General features: G+C 37.7%; 1 protein-coding gene across 2 annotated transcripts in view; it reads left to right on the forward strand.

The window, feature by feature from the left end:
• Nucleotides 1-15,871, forward strand: part of LOC125032928 (upstream stimulatory factor 2-like) — a 17,016-nt gene extending 1,145 nt beyond the window's left edge. Inside the window, exons 2-5 of one of the 2 annotated variants that reach the window (XM_047624324.1) lie at nt 4,244-4,392; nt 4,913-5,119; nt 8,729-8,961; nt 14,796-15,871. In XM_047624324.1, coding sequence (XP_047480280.1) covers nt 4,244-4,392; nt 4,913-5,119; nt 8,729-8,961; nt 14,796-15,026 — 820 coding nt within the window. In that variant the 3' untranslated portion in view covers nt 15,027-15,871. The remainder of the gene's footprint in view (nt 1-4,243; nt 4,393-4,912; nt 5,120-8,728; nt 8,962-14,795) is intronic. The other variant, XM_047624325.1, reaches the window with a different exon arrangement.
• Nucleotides 15,872-20,146: the final 4,275 nt, after the last annotated feature.

Raw genomic sequence — 20,146 nt, forward strand, 5'->3', positions numbered from 1 at the left:
TTTCCTGAAGGCTCGATTTTTGTTTTCTCCTTCTGATTCTGATTGATTTCTGTGATGAATTATTTGGTTTTAAATTATCATCGTAGAATGTTAGGCTAGGGTTGGCTATGCTAGGCTAGGCTAGGCTAGGCTATGCGAGGCTAGGCTAGGCTATGCGAGGCTAGGCTAGGCTATGCGAGGCTAGGCTAGGCTAGGCTATGCGAGGCTAGGCTACGGTAATTAAAAGTTATGTTAGCTGAGGGTGAATTAGATATATTATTGTGATAGGATAGTTTTCAGACTGAATAATTATTTTACTTTATATTCTATTTAATTTTAACTGCCAAACCACCTTTTCAAGTTCCAAATCGTACCATATGCTAGGGTGCATACAGAGCCGACTGCCAGTGAAAATGATGATTATATATGTGAGGAATACCTGTTTACCCTGTTCTGTGAGCATATTACTGTAGAATGAATAATTTTAAGCTTCTTTTGAAGGGCTGTGGCCTCTCGGCAGCTGCAGCCAGAGCCAAACAAGTGAATAACTATTTAAGAGCCAGGAGCAGGCCGACTGTACATGTTGCGTTTCCTTGCAGCCCAGCATTAGGGCTCCGATCGTTGTGGCTAGAATGGATTTCAACTGTGAAAAATGTTGAATTTAGCAAAAGCTAAAGTATAGACCAAAAGGAAAACGAGTAACATTGACTCAAATGCCGGCTAGAGCATGCTAAGGCAAAAGGACATCTGCACCATTTATATTCTAGTCAGTCAGAGCTTGTGAACCACCCTAGTGATTGGCCGATAAACATGGAGCAGTGCGAGCTCTATCTTGTTGAGTGTGATTGCTGTAGAAGCTTGTTGGGCTTTGCTGAAGTGCTGAGGGCATGGAGGCCGGGGCGATTCGGGATTTGTGGCCGATTTACCAGAAACTCGAAGTGGGACCAGCTTAGGTATCCACATAGCAGAGCGTGTAGGTTTGCTCACATTTAGCGACTCAGGTTTGTCTTTGGATGAGTTGGTTCTCCTGCAAGTGTGGAGGAACGATTTTACAGTTGCTTGCCGGTTACTGCTTTTCGACATTGTGTACAGGTCTTTCTAAAGATCTGAGTGCTCTAAGTAAAGGTTAGGGAGAAATACAAAACAGTAGATATCGATTTAAGTTATTAGTGGAGTCAATTCTTCAAAAAGAAAAAAAGAAAAGACAAACTAATATACATATTTTTGGGTTAATACTACGGAGAGCGATGCTCAGAGATAGAGGGAAATGGACACTGTCATCTTATAGAGCATAAAAATAGGGCGATAAAACAGCACAGGTACAATTGCAGCTGTCTCATATTTACAGCAAAACATGAAAATATCTGTTCTTAACCTAACGTCGCCAGGAAAATGCTGTGCTCATTTTAGAATTTTTTAAGAAATGTCTGCACAGAGATGGGTCTGCAAGTGCTTAGCCTCAAATGAGTCAATTAGTACACTTTGTGATCTTACCTGATATCACGTTTTTTTTTTTTTTTTCAGTTGTGTTATTTTTATTATAGACATTATAATTACTGTAATGTTATTGACATTATTAGTGGCAATATATAATATGAATTTTTTTTTGAAAATCAAGGAAAATGGTAACCAGGTAAGATGTACTACAAATAATTGGGTCACTGGTGACTTTGTACAAATGTAGCCATATATGTGTAGAAACCATTAATAAAGTAAACTAAGAGGGCACGGCATGTATGTACGTGACATGCTGATCGGTTTGGGGTTAATGTCGGGTTTTCTATAAGTTGGCACGAAGTGCTAGTAAAGGCCTTTTATTTATTCCCTAGACAGGGTCTAGGGAATAAATAGAAGGTAGGAAAGGCACCCTGGTTTTGGCACTTCATCTCTGGAGGGTGTATTGCTCTCTTGGTAACAAATATTAATTTTTGTATAGAAGCATACATAATGTGTGCATGCTTGCGTGTGTGCATGCGTCCATACATATGTGCTCATTTACAAATAACAATGTACAATCATATTAGAAATACAGATTTAAAAATAAAAAGTGAAGGTTGAACTTATCTTGGACATCTCTCAATATAGGTATGAGTAGTGTGTATGTTCTTTTAATCACTTCGGATTGCAATTTATTGATCTGCCCAGATGCCCAGATCTAAAACTACCAAGTATTTGATCAAGGCCAATTTAAAGAGTTTTGGTGCTTGTAGTACCTGAATTTACACGCTATGAAGGGTATAGGTGTTGATGATAATAATTGTAAAAATCATATCATAAGAGTTACGAATTTGATGATACCAAATTTCTTCAATTAATTTAACTGAAGCAAATGAGCTTTTGAGATGTTCTACACAGTAATGAGGAATTTGTATGAAATTTATTTTGAATATTATCCTTTTTGTATTACCTTCTGTATTGTTTATTTTGAATATTATCCTTTTTTATTACCTTTCTTAATCTGAAATTAAGGGGTTTGGCTTATTTTAAAAATCATATATTTGTTTACATATATATTTTGGGAAGTCAATTCAGATATATGTTTGTAAGTTGATGTCTGAATGTTGATAGTAGCATTTAAAAGAAGATTTTCATGTATTTAACCATTTATTTAACATTGTTAAAAGCAGTTTCGGCAAATGTAGGTAATTGAAAAGGGGATGCATTTATGTATTTTACTGAATGAAATAAGGGAAGACCAAAATGTGGACCTCATTTCAAGACTTACTTTATCTGCAGTTAGCTTGGTAAAAATTTATGAAACTGGGACAGACATTTCTCTTGTCGTGTAAGCTAGTGTTAGTGAAACTTCTCAACTGGGAAATACCATTCTGTAGAGAATTTAACTTTCCATGTATATTAAGTTCTTGTATCATCTTTATATATGTATATAGTGTCTGCATTGATGGGTAGAGTTATTAAAACCATAGTTTTACTTAAAATAACAAGAACATTGATAAAAATGCCATTTATCTATAAAAAAAAAAGTCATGTAATAATGTGCCATCTTGCAGATAGTGTACAAGACATGATGTATGCACTTGCACAAGCACGCACAGATGCATAAAGTCCCTCTTATTCACACATACACATGGAACTGCTTTTACTCATGTTACTTACTTTTTTATAGAATATTGATAATTTTTAATTTTATAATTGATTTTATGGTTATAATGTCAATGATAAACAAGTGTTAATATTGTAGCATTAGGGAAAAGTAGATTTTCCTGCAAATTCGAGGAATTGGGAAACAGGTTATTTGGGCCTACTAACTGCCTCCTTGGTGATTGATCATTTGTGGAGCTATCTGTGTGCAGCAAAATTCTCTTAAGGACTACAGTGGACAGAATGTAATCCAGGGGCAGAAGGGTTATATTTGGAACTTTTTTTTTTTTTTATTTTTTTATTATGTGACTATAGGAATTAGAATGCCTGTCAATTTTAGATATGAAAAAGAGGAGGGAAAGTACATTAGACTGAAGTAAGAAATTAGGACAATACTATTGTTAATTATTTGAATTAGCAGGAAATACAATTTAAAAAAAATACATGAGGAAAGTAAAAATGGGGATACTTTTTTTATGGTAATAGTTCTTAGTATTTCAGTATTTGAAAATGGAATGGAATTTATTTAATTTTTTTGATATGTTTGGATGATTTTGATGCTTATGGAAAATCTTAGCAAAATTATAGATTTTTTTTGTGGAGAAGGATTATTGTACAGGTTGATGCAAATATTCATTGCAATGTGAATTGTGATTAGTGCACACCCACCTGTAATTAATAAATTGCAAGATCAACAGGTAAATGTGTACAAGTTATCCTTGTATCCACCACTGTCCTTGTACCAGTTGCTGCTGCCTCCACACCCGTTTTGAGATTGCAGGCTTGCCATCTGTTATTATAGCAAAATTCAAATGAAGTCGGAGAGAATATTACCAATATAATTGTCAGAGAAATGTCTACTTTTGAAAGTGACTGCAGCTGTTTTCTAAACTTTTATTAAGCATCATATTAAGTTCCAGGCTGAACTGATGACAAGGGCCACATTATCCTGAAGATAATGAACAAATCTAACCTCTCTTTCTTTCATGACATGAATTACAAACTTAATAAGAATGAAGATAAATGTAGGCGCATGTGTTGACTGAAAAAATAAACTTGATTATTAACAAATGTTTCATAAAATTAGATAGCATAGTGGATTATTAACAGATTCAAAATTTCTGTGAACATTAACTAAACTTAACAAAACCTTTGCCAACAGTGGGGACAAGGACTGCGAATGTGAGGACGACAAGGTTGCTCTCACGCAGCGCCTGGCCATCGTGGAGGAAGACGGAGCAGTCCGCGACAGCTCGTCCCCGATTCTCGCCCAGTCTGGCTTCACCCTTCGCTCTGACTCAGAGCACAGCGGTAAGGACGAAAGGGGAAATAATAGGGGGAAGAGGGACTCGGGAAGGAAGATATGGGCATGTGGTTGCTTTGGCATTAGAGGAGCAAGACAGATTCAGGATTGTTAAGGGCTAGAGTCTTTGTGTTGAGCTGGTCTCCAAGTGGTGTAAGACAGCAAGAAGGAGGTTTTAATTATTTTTTGTTATTATTATTATTTTTCCTGCCAAGGTTTAGTAGGTGTAAGAGGAAAGTATTGCTCTGGGGAGATTAGGGTTTTAGAGGTAGAAGTTATTACAAGTTGGTTTGTTTATATATTTATTAGTTGTGTTTTTCTCATGATTGTTATCTTATCTAGTGTTATTTGAATTTTGATGGCTTTCTGAGCTAAGCTATGATTGCAAGATTTTATGATAAGATCTGCATCCAAGAATCACAGCACTAGAAGCTTTCTCTCTCTGATACATTTTAGACATCAGTATTTTGATGAGAGCCTGATGATAATTAAACTTTTTTTTTTCTCTTTTCCACTTTGTCCCTTCAGGAGCTGTGGCATATCGGGTGGTACAGTTCGGCACAGATGGTGGCGTCGACGCAATACCCCAAGGTGCAGTCCAGAACACAGTACCTAACTTGTTAACGGCCACGCAAATGAACGGCTCACCCAGTGACAACGCCGAGACCCGGTTAGCCCTGATCACCTCGGGAGATGTCCCAACTGACGGCAATAGTGCGGTTGTGGTTTCAGGAGGTACGATTGAGATTAGGGCTTAAGGCATTGGGTGGGGTTGGCTTTCTTGGTTTATGGGAGGGGCACTTGCAGGAGTCTTTGGATTGTGCTGTTGTCGTTTCCATTATTGCTTGCAGGTTCCTCTTCTTTTTCAGCCTTTTTACCCTCCTAATCCTAGTCCTCCTCCTTATTGTTATCTACTTTAACCTCCTTTTTCTCCATCTCCTCCTTTTCCTTTTCCTCCTTCTTTTCCTCCTCCTCCCCTCCCCTCCTCCTCCTCTCCTTCCTCATCTCTTTATTCTCCCCCTTCTTTTCCTCCTCCTCCTCCTTCCTCTTCCTCATCTCTTTATTCTCCTCATTCCCATCCCCCTCTTTATACTCTAAATCTTTATCATTATCTCCTCTTCATCACTGTCACCTTCATCCTCCGAAGACTGGTACTGATGTATATAGCTAAGGTTATTGAAATGTACAGGATCATGATCTTAGCTCAGTAATGTAAGGAGGACATTTATAGGAATGTAAACTGGTAGCTGCATTACTTGAGGTCATTCATTATCTTATTATAGAGAGCTTTTAAGTGATATATATTATTCATCTTTCCATGTCCCTTCAAAATTATTCCAAAAGTTTCTGTGGACATTAGTATACCTTCAAAAGAATGATATTTATTTTTTTCCCTTCAGTTCATCTATTCCACAGGGACTAAAGGGGCTGTAAAATAGAAGATGAATTGCTGTATGCAAGAGTGGGTTTATGTTTTGTTTCTATTTAATGGTTAATACTGTTTAATTGGCAATGAATGCTATTTAATATAAAGCATATACTTAATCTTGAAGGTCAAGAGAAGGACTATTCCTTAGTAAAGTCAGCATTCTACCAGAAATATTTTTTTCCTCTGATTTTTTTAGTATTAACCAAAAAAGGAAACAAAAAAGTTTGTAATAGTGTGCTGCTGAATAAGATGTGAACTTTGTATTACATGTTATTAATGTTTTACTATTTAAATTCTTGTTTACCTATTAGAAGTTTATATACAAGGGATCCCTAGTATTAGCTGAAAATGTGGACGAGGAAAATATATCGAATAACAATTTCATGAATAGCGAAAACACAATATCCCGTAGGAGTACATTATACATTAGAAGGGTGTAATATGGGCCAGTAGTTTGTGCAAGCGTATACTCTATATGTATATTCTTCAGATAATGCTAATAAGAATAATACTACATCCTCATTTAAGAGAAGTTCATATGAAAGAAAAATTAAAATGTTGAATTTACTAAAAATGTAGAATTATTGCACACACCGCACAAGTTTGCAGGAAGGGGGCCACCTAGTATCACTGATGTGTTTATCACTTTTCTTCTTTCTTATTATTTTCACCTTCTTATCTAGTGTAAACACATGTAATCATCTATTTTGCTTTTGCAGCAGCATTTATTCATTAATGAGTTGTGGAAGGAAGTTAACATTAACCTGTTTTATCTGGGTGCCTTGTGGCCTGCACATGTACCAAAATTTGGGGATTGAGCTTTCTTGAGTGGTGACTGTCCCGGTTGTGTGGCTTGTAGGCCTGGCCCACACAAACACCTGTGTGTGGTATTAAAGCTCCACTTCCCCTGTACAATTTTATATGTTTTTCTGTTTAAGTTTTTTTGTTTTTATCCATTTTCCAAGGTCTGTATTTGTCATGTGATATGTATCAATATGGTAATAGACTGGTTCCATGGAGCAGACTGTATTATCACTTGTGTTGATTTTCATATTTTCATATTTTCATATTTAATTTTCTGTAACACACCATGCACCACCTGTCACAATGGGCAGGAAAAGTTCCTTAGAGCTAGGGCTCTTTTAGGCAAAGCTCATGAATAGTACATTCCACCCTTGCTTACCTGTAGAAATAAGGCAAGAGCCCCTTTGTTAAATACCCGCTGATTCTAATCTCCCTCTAAGTTTTGTTATGTTTTTTGGACAAGTCAGTCCTGTCATCCTGGGCCTTTGCTGAAACTTTTTCTGACAGCACCTTCCTGTCGCCCTGGCCTTCACCAATTTTCTTCATTATGGCACATTCTTGTTTCCCAGCCATCATCAAATTTTTTTTCATAACATGAAATTCACATCACCCATATCCAGTAGGTTACCATTTAAGTCCGCGTGTGAGTGAGCTGGGGGCTGGAAAGTACACGTGTGCTGTTGCTGTAGTTCTTGATAGCCGTGTGCAACAATTTTCAGTTTTTGGTACTGGAATACATGTTATGGAATTCCCCTTCTTTTTCTGTTTTTATTTAATTTCATATTGAAGCTTTTTGCATTTTAATGTTTCTTATTAGATTCGTATTTGATTCTGGATTGATATGAATAATAAATAGAGAGTGAAGTTCAATTAACAATGTGTCTACTAAATGTCAATGACAAGAGTGAAATGATAAGTAACTGGGTGGTGAATAATAGGGATTCCCTGTATATATATTTAACCTGCCTTTATTTTTGAAGAGAATTAGTCCATTTGCGTTGGGTTCTTGCAATTGTTTTTTTTTTTTTTTTTTTACATGTAGATAGCTTCATAAGCACTTTGTCAGTAGAGAGAGAATTACTAGGCCCACCTGAATTTTCCCGTTATTTTTAAATCTGTCATTGCCATTATCATTATCATCTTCATTATTATTTAGATATTATTAACAAGAAGGGTAGTAGTAAACAAAGTTTTTTTTTTCCTGAAAATTGAAGGAATGGAGTAATCAGTTGAGATTAGGTAGGCCTACTAATTGACTCCTTAGTGACTAAACAGACTCATACCTTGGTTTTATGGACCTTCCTTTAATGGATATCAGAAGCAATGAACAAAATCTGATGCAGCCCACTCGGTCTGTAAGTTATTCACATTGCGTTGGAATTGTGGCAGCCGTAGACACCGTTTCTTTGTGTGTGTAGATTTAACCCCTTCCTGACGGGTCACACTGTGAGGTGTCAAAACAAAAACAAACTGCTCGATCTGTGGCGTGGGGCTGTGCGCCGTGGCAGCATGCCAAAGTGCTACGAGCCGGTGATTCGGCTTGATGTACCAAACTCCTGCGCTCAAAGTCGGCACGTTGCCATCGATCGCCAGAGGCGTAGAGGTTTTTTTGTTTTTTTCTTCACCTGTCACCAAGGGGTTAAGTGGTATTGTATCGATTAATTCCTATGAGCAGTAGAAAAGTGAAAGGGCGAATTTAGCAGTAGCACAAGAGCTTGAATTGATCAGAAAGTTAGAAAATCTGCATCTGTGAAGCAGGTGTGTGAAGAATAAGAATAAAATAAAGAAAACTGTTTCAGATGTACAGGTATTTTAGTGTCGGGTTAGATGGTTTACTTGAAAAAAAGTACAGTAGTATATTATTGCTCTGCCTTTCATAATGTAATTGTTGATATTAGCCACTACAGACATAGTGTTGGATGGAATTGATATTACCCCCTTTTGTCCATTAAAACAAGGTGTGAGTACACTTGTAGAGTCATCTATTTATAAATAAGATTATTGAACTAAAATTGCAGTACACAGGACAAGCATCAAAATGTTGCTTAACCATTTTTCTTCTCACTCTCTCTCATTCCCCTCTCACCCATTACCAACCCTACCTTTTGCAGGGCAATTTTATGTCATCAGCGATGTTCTCACCAACACCGCACCTCGCAGCCTCACGCCGAGAACAAGTGAGAGCATGATGAGCCAGCGCCTAACTGGGACCACCAGGGAGGAGAAGCGGAGAGTCACACATAATGAGGTGGAGCGCAGAAGACGGGACAAGATTAACAACTGGATCTGCCGCCTGGCCAAGATCATCCCAGACTGCCCCGATGCACACCCCAAGAGTGCACAGGTAAAGGGAGTGGAGTGGTGATTGGGGGTTGTTTTTAACCTGTTAGATCCGGGTGTCTCGTGGCCCGCAAGGGGACCAAATTCAGGCAATAGGCCTTCTTGTGTGCTTGCTCCCCAAGTGTGTGGTTTGTAGGCTTGACCCATATGAACACCCAGGTGCAGTGTCAAAATTCCTTGCCTCCCCTTTACAATGTTACTACCTCTTTTTCTGCATAAGCATTTTTTGCTGTTTTACCATTTTCCAGGGTGTGTATTTGTTGTTTGTTTTATGACAGTTCTCTTTCAGCCAGGCATAATGGGTAGTCCATTCTACTCTCGCTTACTGGTGGAAATAATTTAAGAGCTTATGCTCCAAGATATTTGTGCATTCATGATGAGTAATTGCCATCACCCTGACCCTTTGTCAATTTTTTCTTGATAGCACTTTCTCTCCCTCTCTTCCACTTCCTCTCCCTCCCCCTCTTCCTCTCCCTCTCTCCCCCTCTCCCTCTCTCTCCCTCCCCCTACATTATTTCCACCATACAGTTAAGGCAATTGAAATCAAGCAGGCTGTGGACAAGATGAAAAGTGAAAAGGTGACTGGAAATGACAGCATTGCGTCTGAATTAGTAAATTTTGGGGGAGTTTTGGAGTAGGAAAATTGACAGAGATAGTGTACTAATGTTACAACTCGGAGGACGTTCCTGAAGAAATGCTGGAATCAGTCTTCATTACCTTGCCTAAGGAGTCTGCAAAGATCATCAAACGATAAGCCTGATGAGTCATGTGATAAAGATTTTTTTAAGAGTGGAGTTGAATCAAGTTATAGTACCATGAGGGTAAACCTATCAGATGAACAGTTCGGCTATCAACCAGGAAATGGGATGAGAAATGTGATTCTGTGCTTGAGAATGCTAGTGGAAAAGTGTATTGAGTAACAGACTTGTACATCTGTTTTATTGACTATGTGAAGGCATTTGACTATGTCAAGCATGAAGAGTTGGTGAGAATGTTAACAGACCCAATATTGATGGGAAAGATCTAAGAATAATTCAAAATTTGAATTGGACCAGAAAGCAGCCATCAGATTGCATGGAGAGTTGGCGACTGGATCGTCATTCAGAAAGGCATCTGATGTGCTTGTATTTTGTCACCTGATTTATGCAACCAGTATAGTGAGAAAGCTCTAAGAAAGATCAAGCCAAGGGCTGGGCTACAGCTGGGTGAAAGGAATTATAACAATCTGAGGTACGCAGACCATACGGCTGTAATTGTCGATACAGAGAAACTTCAAGGATTGATTAACATCATGAGCAGAAGGACAGTTTCAGATGCCTGGGAAGGTGGATAACATCAAATGAATAGTCAAATAAGGACATCAGGTGCAGAATTGGACCAGCAAAGAAAACTTTTATGGACATGAGGGTCCTTTATTGTGCAAAGAGAATTGGAATGGAAGTCAAGAGAAGACTCTTGAAGTGCTACATCTGATCAGAGCTAAAGTATGGATGTGAGTCTTGGACGAGAAGTGAAGTCATGGAGAAGAGACTTGAAGCTGCAGAGATGTGGTTTTACAGAAGAATGGCACAAGAAGAAAGCAAGAAAAAAATTAGTTGAGTGATGGATAACATGAATTTGCTATCACGGAAAAATTTGGCTGCAGGCCTGGGCAACAGAAACATGCCATTATGAGAATTTTGACTGAAGGCCAGAGTAACAAGGATGACTCACCACAGGTGCACAAAGCTCTTGAAATGTGATTAGATTCAATTGCATTATTCCATGCTCAGAATCCTATTCCTGCCCATCAAGACTGGTGGTGCATTTTGTATTACAGAAAATTTAACCCCTTAATGAAGGGTCATGTGTATACGTGTCCCCGTGCGGACCCGTCTGGACGGGAACGTGTATACACGTGCTTCATTTCTAACCCGTTCCTCTGGGGATGCGAATGGGCGTGATTGCTGTATGAATGACTGTTTTTGAGCTAGTTTGTATGTATGCAGGTCTTTATATTGGTAATTATGTTTGTGCAACTATATGTGTACATATATAGATGTATGTATCTGTTCTTCGTCGTGTATCTGTTTGTCGGCTTGTGTTCTTGTGTATCTGTGGAAATGTGTGCGCGTGTGTAAGTCAGTAATTTTACGTGTGGAAGTGTGAATTGTATAAAATTTTACTAATTTTTTAATTGCACATTTGTTTTGTCAGCTGTGTGTTTGTGTTTCTCGGTTGTTTGTGTTGGGAAATCTGTGCATGCATTTTTGCGTGTGTGTGTGTGATGTAGTAATTGTGAGTGAAAATGCATATGTGAATTGTATAAAAGTTTCCGCATGTTTTTCGTTGTTTGATTGATGGACGTGTGTGTTGGGAAGTTTATGCCATGATGCTTGTCTCCACTGTGCTTGTGTACATGTGTGTATGCATATGCGTGTGCGCATGTGTACACGTGTGTGTGTGTGTGAGAGAGAGAGATTGCCATGACGCTTGTCCCCACTGTGTTTGCATGTGTGTGCATATGTAAGTGTGTGTGAGAGAGAGAAAGAGAGCAAGAGACAGTGACATCTTGCTACTTGACTTTCACGTACCTCACGTGACGATATCACGTCCTTTTTTCCTGGATTTACAAGTGGCTGACCTGGCTCCTTCTGGCGGAACCCTCCTCAGAACCAACCTGAGGAGGATCCCCAGCAGGCGCACATGCCAGTCGACACCCCTTTCCGGAGGTGGCGGAGATGTGCGTTCTGCTGGAGGACCGACCGGCACAGGAAGGAGACCAGAGTCATTTCCCTATGTCCGACGCCATGTTTTCAGACATTCCATGCCTGAAAACACTAATTTGTATATATGTATATAATTGTACATATATAAAAATGTATATTTTTCAATTTTGGAAAAAAAATTGTCTTACCATTGCTTTTCTGTGCTCTCGCCCAAACAAACTATTGACTTTACACACTCACATTGGTCGAACACTCCTAAAATGGAGTATATTCTACAGTATGAGACAATAAAATCCTTCATATGACATATTATATGGCTACAGTAAGTCTGCAAACTTTCACATGTTTCTAGAGTGAAAAATGGAGGTTGCGGCTATACGCAAACCAGTCGCCTGAGCGCGCTAAAACTTCGGTGGGATGGTGACACAGGCAGGCCGAGTTGAACGCCTGTCCTGGCAAGAGAACCAGCCGTTTGCTTTTTTTCCCCGGAACAACGGCTCCAGAGCTGTTTTCCGACCCATCGGCAATGGGTTAATATTACAAGAAAATAAGAAAATGACACATCAAAACATTACTTGTTATTATTGTTGCACTGAGTTATAGACTACCAAGAGAAATGAAATGGAGTGAGTGCAAGGACAACAGTTTATTAAGATACAGCAAATGGAAAATAGCTAAAAAGCAAAAATCGCTTATGCAGAAAAAGAGGTAATTATACTGCAAAGGAGAGATATAGAGTCTTGACACTGCATGTGAGTGTTGTGTGCATCGGCCTGCAACCTACACACCTATGAGAGTGGCCACTCAAGTAAGCCTAATGCTTGGATTTTTTATGTAAGTTTATGTGATTTGGGGAGGCTTGTTAAGTTCAAGGGAATTTTTTTGAGGCTAGGGGTTACAATCTTTGCAAATATATACAGTTACCACAACTGAAGTTAAGACCTGCATTCAAAAGGCTCATACAATAGGAGTCAGACAATGTAGTGGGGGATTCTGCTGAAGTCGGGGGATTTGCTATACTTGTACTAAGTCACCAACGAGGCAGTTACAAGTACTGCCTGTCTCGCCCGATCACTCTTTTCTTTGCTTTACGAAATATTTTACGTTATCTTATTTTGCTGTTACTAAAATTAAAAAACATTATAATAATTATAATGTTCATAATAAAAATAACACCATCGATATTCATAGCACTAGTAAAAAATACTTTTTTCCCGCCAATTCAAATCACGTATGGTCACAAGGTCAACTAATTGACTCCTTTGTGGCTAAGCACTAGCAGTGCATCTATGGGCAGACATTTCACAAAAAAATATAGAAAATGGGCACAGCATTTTCCCTATTTTTTGTTCATTTTCCCCGGCAGCATTGGGTTAACCCAATTTCCCCGGCGGCGCGCCAAAGCGCTCCAGGGCAGTGATTCGGCTTGATGTACCGAACTCCTGCGCTCAAAGTCGGAGCGTTGCTGTGGTTCGCCAGAGCGTAGACTTTTTTTTTTTTTAGTTTTCTACACCCGTCACCAAGGGGTTAAGAGAGAAAAGGTAAATGAAATATGCAGGCAATCAGGAAGTGGCAAGATGACTGTAAAAAATCTTCTTTCCGCTGCATGCCGCCACCTGCCAAATGAAGTCCCAGTGCATAAAATGTGCCCTGGAACCAAGAAAAGTCTTTAAAAACACATTTGACAGTCCAGCAACTGAAGGAAATGTCTCATGAGATGTTTTTTATGGGCTAAACCTTCAATTGGTGGGAGGGAGCATGCAGCAGGGCCCTTGCATGTCCTAATCACCTGCACATTTCATTGATGGTGACTTTTTCTTCCTTTAGGGCTTTAATACAACCCTTTTCCTCATTTGGGAGTGGCTTGTGAGCCATAGTGGATGTATGGGTAAGGTTTTGTAGTCTTGCAACAATTGTGTAGGGAAAAAGACTGTTTTGGAACATTGCGGGTGTCTGGCTCATGAGAGTAACTTGTACTCTCCCTGAGTTGCCAGACATCACCAAAATACAAATCATCTGGCTTCATCAGAATTTCCAAGACATTGTCTCACTCCTTATCATGTGTGCCTTTTGGATGTGAGGGGTCCAAGTGTGGTAACTGTATACATAATACTGTTTGGAGAAACTCCACGCTGTCTTATAATTCCAATCAAGACATTAAAGCAAGTTTTGTTCTAAATCTTCTGAGACAAAGCAATATATAAGTTACAAATTACTCAAATATGATGCACCTAATGGAGAAATTTCTAAACTATGAATTAACTAAATATTTTACATATCAGCTTGGTACAATGCAATGAAAATCCTCTGGCATTGTATGAAAACTGACTTTCAGGAGCAAAATGCAGTAGGGTCAAACAGGAAACCAAAATTTAAGGGGTGTGGATTTAGCAAGCTGTGGGGCTGTTTTAGGAGGTGGGACTTGATAAGCCTTGAAAATTTTTGGAAAGTATATCAGATTCACCTGAATACTTATTTCTGGCTGTTTTCAAGGTTGATATATATATTTGTATATTGTAAAATTGAAACCTCAGCAGTTATCTTCCTATTGCCTCTCATTTTGTCAAATATAGAGGAAAAATAATAGCTTTGATCGAGTGTAGAATTTTTTTCCAATTATTTATGAACTGGAGATAGGTTTGAGTTCCTGTAAATTATTTTACAATTACCTTTATTGCTTATCTGGAAAAAAAGGACACTGCAAGGCTAAGATGTATATGAATTACAGATAAAGCAAGACAGATATACCCATTCATTAATGTTGGTTAAATGGGATATGATTATACAAGAGGATATATTTTAACCTAGTGGCGACGGGTCACGCCTATAGGCGTCATAACAATACACTCGAAATGTGGCGTGTGGCTGTCCGCCGCGGCGGCGCGCCAAAGCGCCCCGAGGCAATGATTCGGCTTGATGTACCGAATTCACGTGCTCAAAGTCGGCGCGTTGCCGTGGTTCGCCAGAGCGTAGAGTTTTTTTAGTTTTCTATACCCGTCTCCAATGGGTTAAAATTCACTGTAGATCATACATTTCCTTGTAATTCATGTATTTAGCATAATATAGATTTACTTAAATATGAAAAGGTGAAGTGCCCTAAAGATGTCTTGCCCTGGTTCCTTCCCCCCAGAGCAAAGGTGGCATCCTGGCCAAGGCATGCGACTACATATCTGAGCTGAGACTGCAGAATGAGCAGCTGATGGAGCGGCTTAAGGAGGTGCAGCGGCGAGACATGGACTTTGAGTTGCTCAAGCAGGAGGTGGAGGTGCTCAAGAATGAGAATGCAGCATTGAAGAACGAGAATGCGCTGGTGCGGTCACAGCTGCAGCAGCAGGGCCTCCTGGCTGAGCTGCCCCCATAACTCAGGCAAACCGCAAGGCATAGCCAGTGGACTCGCACCTGCAAGCACTCTGGTGGCTCCTTTGTGGATAGATAATTTATATACATATAAAAAAAAAAGTAATAAAAAAAATGAGATATTTGTAAATTGTGATACGAAAATTATATTTACGTGAAAAGCCTGAGATGTTCATTGAGTTGGGCCTTAGTGTGGACAAACCTTTATGTTGTAAAGAAGGAAAGCAAGGAGCTGTTGTTGATAACCTCTTGCAATCAACTGCTGGTGTTGTTGCAGAGAGTGAGGCATGCACCACTGCAGGGAGGAATGGCCTGCTTTGTATTAGATGATCTGACAGCCCTAATATAAAGGAGTAAAAAAAGGAAATGGTTATTGTAGATAATCTCTTGTTAATTTTTAGGAAAGTTTGAAAAGTAAAAGGGTATTTTTTTTTTTTTTTTTTTTTTTTTTTACTCATTGCAGTTTAGGCCCTTCATATTTTGTAATGGAGGAAGTAATTTTTTCTTCTTTTTTTATCTTTTATATATCTGTGAATGTTCTACTTGTAATTTGATAGTACTTGTTTTAGCATAAAAGGCGAATTGGTTTTGTCTTGTATGATCATTCTTTCAGATTTTTTTCTTTCTTTAAAAAAAGAATTTAGCTACTTCTTAAAAGACATTTTTGCTTTTAGAACAGATGCTTGAGTATGAAAATTCAGAAAGACAAAATCAGTAGGGTTATCATAACTCTTTTTACAGATGAAACTTGCTGTGTATATATTGTGAAAAAGTAAAGAAAAGAAAAAATATTATTGTGGATTTTTGTCAGTTGAAGCTGAAATCTTCTCTAAAGAGGTACAAAATGAATGTTTCTTTCTTTCCTCTGCTACAATCCTTTACTAAAATGTAAGTAAGAATGTTATCATTTCCATGTTATTTTTGTTGTTATTTATTTATTTATTTTTTATTATTATTATTGTTATCTTCACCATCATCATCATCATCATCATCATCAACATTATCATCATCAGTCAATCATTATTCATCATCGTCATCATCTTGTATGATATATTTCTTATTGATTATTATGATTATGATGAAGATGAAGATCAGTCATTAGGAGTCACTCATCATCATTAATCAGCAACATTGTAATTGTCATTATAATCATCATTATCATCGGAAATATTTTTGTTTATATTTTGGTTATTATATATTAGTGATACTGTTTTTTTTTAGTTTTTGTTTTTTTCAGTTTGTTTACAATTTTCACTCCTGTTTTCACATCTGTTGGTACAATTTTCTTATGATGAATATGATTGTCGATCATACTGTTATTTCCACCACTGTTTACTTTGCTTATTTCTTTTGGAAAGGTATTGGGTATTGTTATAATTCCATCTTCCTTTCTCTACTTCACCCTCTCTCTGCCGTGTGAACAACAATGGATCTCTGAATGTTAGGTTTCCCTCTATTGGAGTCGTTTTTCGTTGATGATTATGTTGGGAGCTGGTCTTTCCTGGAGTTTTTGTCATGAAAAAGGAACAAACTTTTTTCTTTTCTTTTAATATATATATCTTTTTTTACACTTGCAGAAATAGTTTTGGAGGGTCTTCAAAAGAGAACTAAAAACAAGAAAAGAAATAATATTTGAAAAGACCGTTACAGCCATATTCTTAGTCTTTTCGTACCTGTCTCGCACATTTCTCAATTACGGCTTTAGAATCCTAAAATGCACACTCGCCTTTCACTGTCTGTTACTGGTTGACAGAGTTTGTTAATTTGGAAATAGATTTGAGAACTGTCCCTGGAATTCCTGATGGATAAATTTGTTCAAGTTTCAACAATTACAAGTTTTTAATCTATTAATTGCAGTCACTAATGAACCCTGTTTTACTGTTATTATGTTTGAACAACATCATTATTATCATGCTGAAATGTTAATATCTATCCAGCCTTTACAATGAAGAAATCATAATCAAATTTAAATGATGTGGTATTTTCCATTTTAAACTTTCTTCATTAAGGAATGTGAAAATACCCAGGCAGTAGTCATGAGCCAGAGATCAAGGAGTCTACAGTCCTTGCAGAATTTTTGAATAGTTGAATGTTCATGTTAGGAACACAAAACTTCTTTGTAGATTTAAGCTCTTGAGAGTGACTGAAAACAAATCATGAACATTGCTCATTTTGACATGCAGAAAAAGTATGAATAAGAGTGAATATCCTTTGCACTGTGAAGATATTCATCCTTTTTGTCCCTTTTGTACAGGAAAACAGACCTTTGTATGTGACATTGTCATTCCAGTATTTGGGCTGAAGTGCAATCTTGAGGCACACTGACTACGAACATGGCTTCTAGAGAGAAAGTGTAGGAGAATAAGGCTGGGAAGGGGGGGGGGGTTCTGTTTGTGAAAATAGTTCTGCATTGAAACTAGAACATTGTTGTATGGCATATTTTTTATGTCAAGTAGAACTATTATATTAAAATATTAATTCATGGAAGTGTGACTTCACAAGATTTTTTTTCTTTTTGAGGGGTAGGGGGGGTCCTGTTCCAAGAAGTACAAAGCAAAAGGGAGAATTTTCTTTCCACAGTTTAAGATGCAGATCAGAAAGTGCGTGGTACTTCTTTTGAAATTATGTAAGTAATTATTGAGAGATAAAAAGTTGGATTTACAGTTTCTCAGATTTTTAGATTTTTTGTTTTGTAAGCAGAATTGTTTTCAGAGAATTCTAACAAACCATAACTTGCATGTATGGTTATATATATTTATATGCATACACATACTGACACACACAATCATGTATATCTATCTCTTTTTCTGGCCTTCTCTTCTGGATCAGTATTTTAAGATTTCACATTTGCATAGTTTTCTCAGAATAATACAGAAGTAAGAAAGGGTGCCATACTGTACTCTGCTCTGTACATTGTATATAATGTTGTAATTACTTCATTGCATAGTAGTCTAGATTCATCATGTAAAATCACATGTTAAAACAACTGTTGTGAGTACACACTTGGTAACACCCAGGAAATTTAAATAATTAGTTTTTATAAGATTGTATATAATATTTTTAGGCAGGTCTTCTAGGAGAACATCCTTAATGAAGAAATATATATATATATATATACACACATATAGGTGAGGTGATGATAATGGTAAAGAAGAGAGAACTGTCAAATGCAACAGACCTTGAATACCAAACACAAAAGACAAAACTACTAACAGCAGGAGCCATAGACACATGCAAGCTTTGTGTATGATGTTCTGTTTTACTGTTATTGATTTCCTTTTTTTTTGGGGGGGAAGGCATTGGTTATTTAAGTAGGATATGAAAGGGCAGGAAATTTCAGCTCAACTTCCTTCAAAAGGCCAGATGATTAGGGCTGGTTGATGAGATTGATTTTGGCCTACAGGAATTTAGTTTTTACATATATGTGTAATTATTGTTTTAATTCGAAAATGTGAGAAAAAATAGCAATTGTCAGGAAAATAGATTCTTTTTCATTCATTGTACTAGTCTCAAGGCCCCATAAAGATGAATGGACAGTGCCCAGTGGGAAAGGGCTGGTGAGTGGATATTTCACACTTGTTTAGCAATGTTACCAGGTCAACCAGTCAGTCTACACTTGAGTATAGAGCATATGGTGTAGTGACCATAGTGGTTGACCAGTAAATGTCAGGCAGCAGCCTGCACTCAGGCCTACCAACCACACTCTAAATGTTGGTTTGATTAGGTTACAGTGTTTGTCCAACAGGCACTCCTGTTTGTCTGGATGGGGCCCAAGGCAGTAGTTACACAAGTGACAAAATTACATTGTACTAAAGATTAATCCAGATTAAAGAGATACAGCATCTATCTACAAGTAGTAAATTTAAAGTACAATCTCGTCAGTATGTAATTTGGCCAAAAAAAAAAAAAATTAAGGAAACTTTATCAAATTGATTATAGATAATGAGAATTATGAATCTTTTGGAGGAAGCAGAGACTGAACAGATAGATCTGCAGGAACCTTGTAGGTTATACCCTGTTAAAGGCAAATATGATGTACTATTACTAAAAGTGAATTTGATTTTCCTTTCTTGAAATTAACAAGGCAACATTTCAGTTGTGAGAAATTGAAGGGGAATAACTGTTACCACAGTAGATTATAAAGAAATTCAATCTTTTTTGCCTTGAAATTAAGGTAATTTATGTTTCCTTTGAAGAAAGAGACATTCAGTTATAAAGTCGTCCTTTTATTGATGAAGTGAAAATGGAAATAGTACATAAAACCAATGAGAACTATGACAGTTGTTTTGTAATGCAGTAGAGCCTGTAACACCACTGTTAAAACTTTACTGCTACAGATTTTTTCCTCAATAGATGGAAAACAAAAAAAAAAAAAAAATTGTTGTTTTCATGTGAAAAAGAGAAGTGAATGAAAGCTAAGCACACATTTGTGACATTAACTAATAAAATGTACCTCTAAAGGAGGGGGAAACTTTCTGTACTTTGTATAATTTTGATTTGTGTGCAACATGTACAACTCCTTTCTGACATGTATGGAAAATAATCATCTTGTATAAGCAGCAAGAAATGTTTTAAACAAGATAAAATGGGCCCTTGCATAAATAATACACCTTTCATTGTCAACAAAAGTACAAAAATACAAAAGTAAGAAAACAAACTTAATCACAGACTCCCAAGAAAAGCAACGATAAGAACATAAAATCTATTGGATTTATCCAATTGTTGCCCCCCCCCCCCCCCCCCCCCCCCAATCCTTTGCCCGTTGTTGTCGTGGGAGGGCTTAGGAGACGAAGACTGAGACCCAATGATGGGGAACTCCTCAACCTTGGGACTCAGCCATCGACTCAACTAATTTTGCATAGTCTTTTTTCCCACTCATACTTTTCGTTTCAGTTTCTTCACCAATCCCTTCTACTATCCACCTCCTAAGGTGTGAGAGCCGTGCTGAAAGGATAAAAGGCTGACTTTATGTCAGTCCTGAACGGCCTGAGGGAGCCATGGGCACGGTGTTCCCCTGCTTTAGTTGTCTAGCCCTTACCCCTCAAGCGACCCTGAGGGGTGGACCGTTTCTCTCCCCAACATACTCCAGGCTTATCATGGCCAACAATAAATAACCATTAACCA

The sequence above is a fragment of the Penaeus chinensis genome, chromosome 15, assembly GCF_019202785.1.
Source record: "Penaeus chinensis breed Huanghai No. 1 chromosome 15, ASM1920278v2, whole genome shotgun sequence".
In the NCBI taxonomy this organism is placed as follows: domain Eukaryota; kingdom Metazoa; phylum Arthropoda; class Malacostraca; order Decapoda; family Penaeidae; genus Penaeus; species Penaeus chinensis.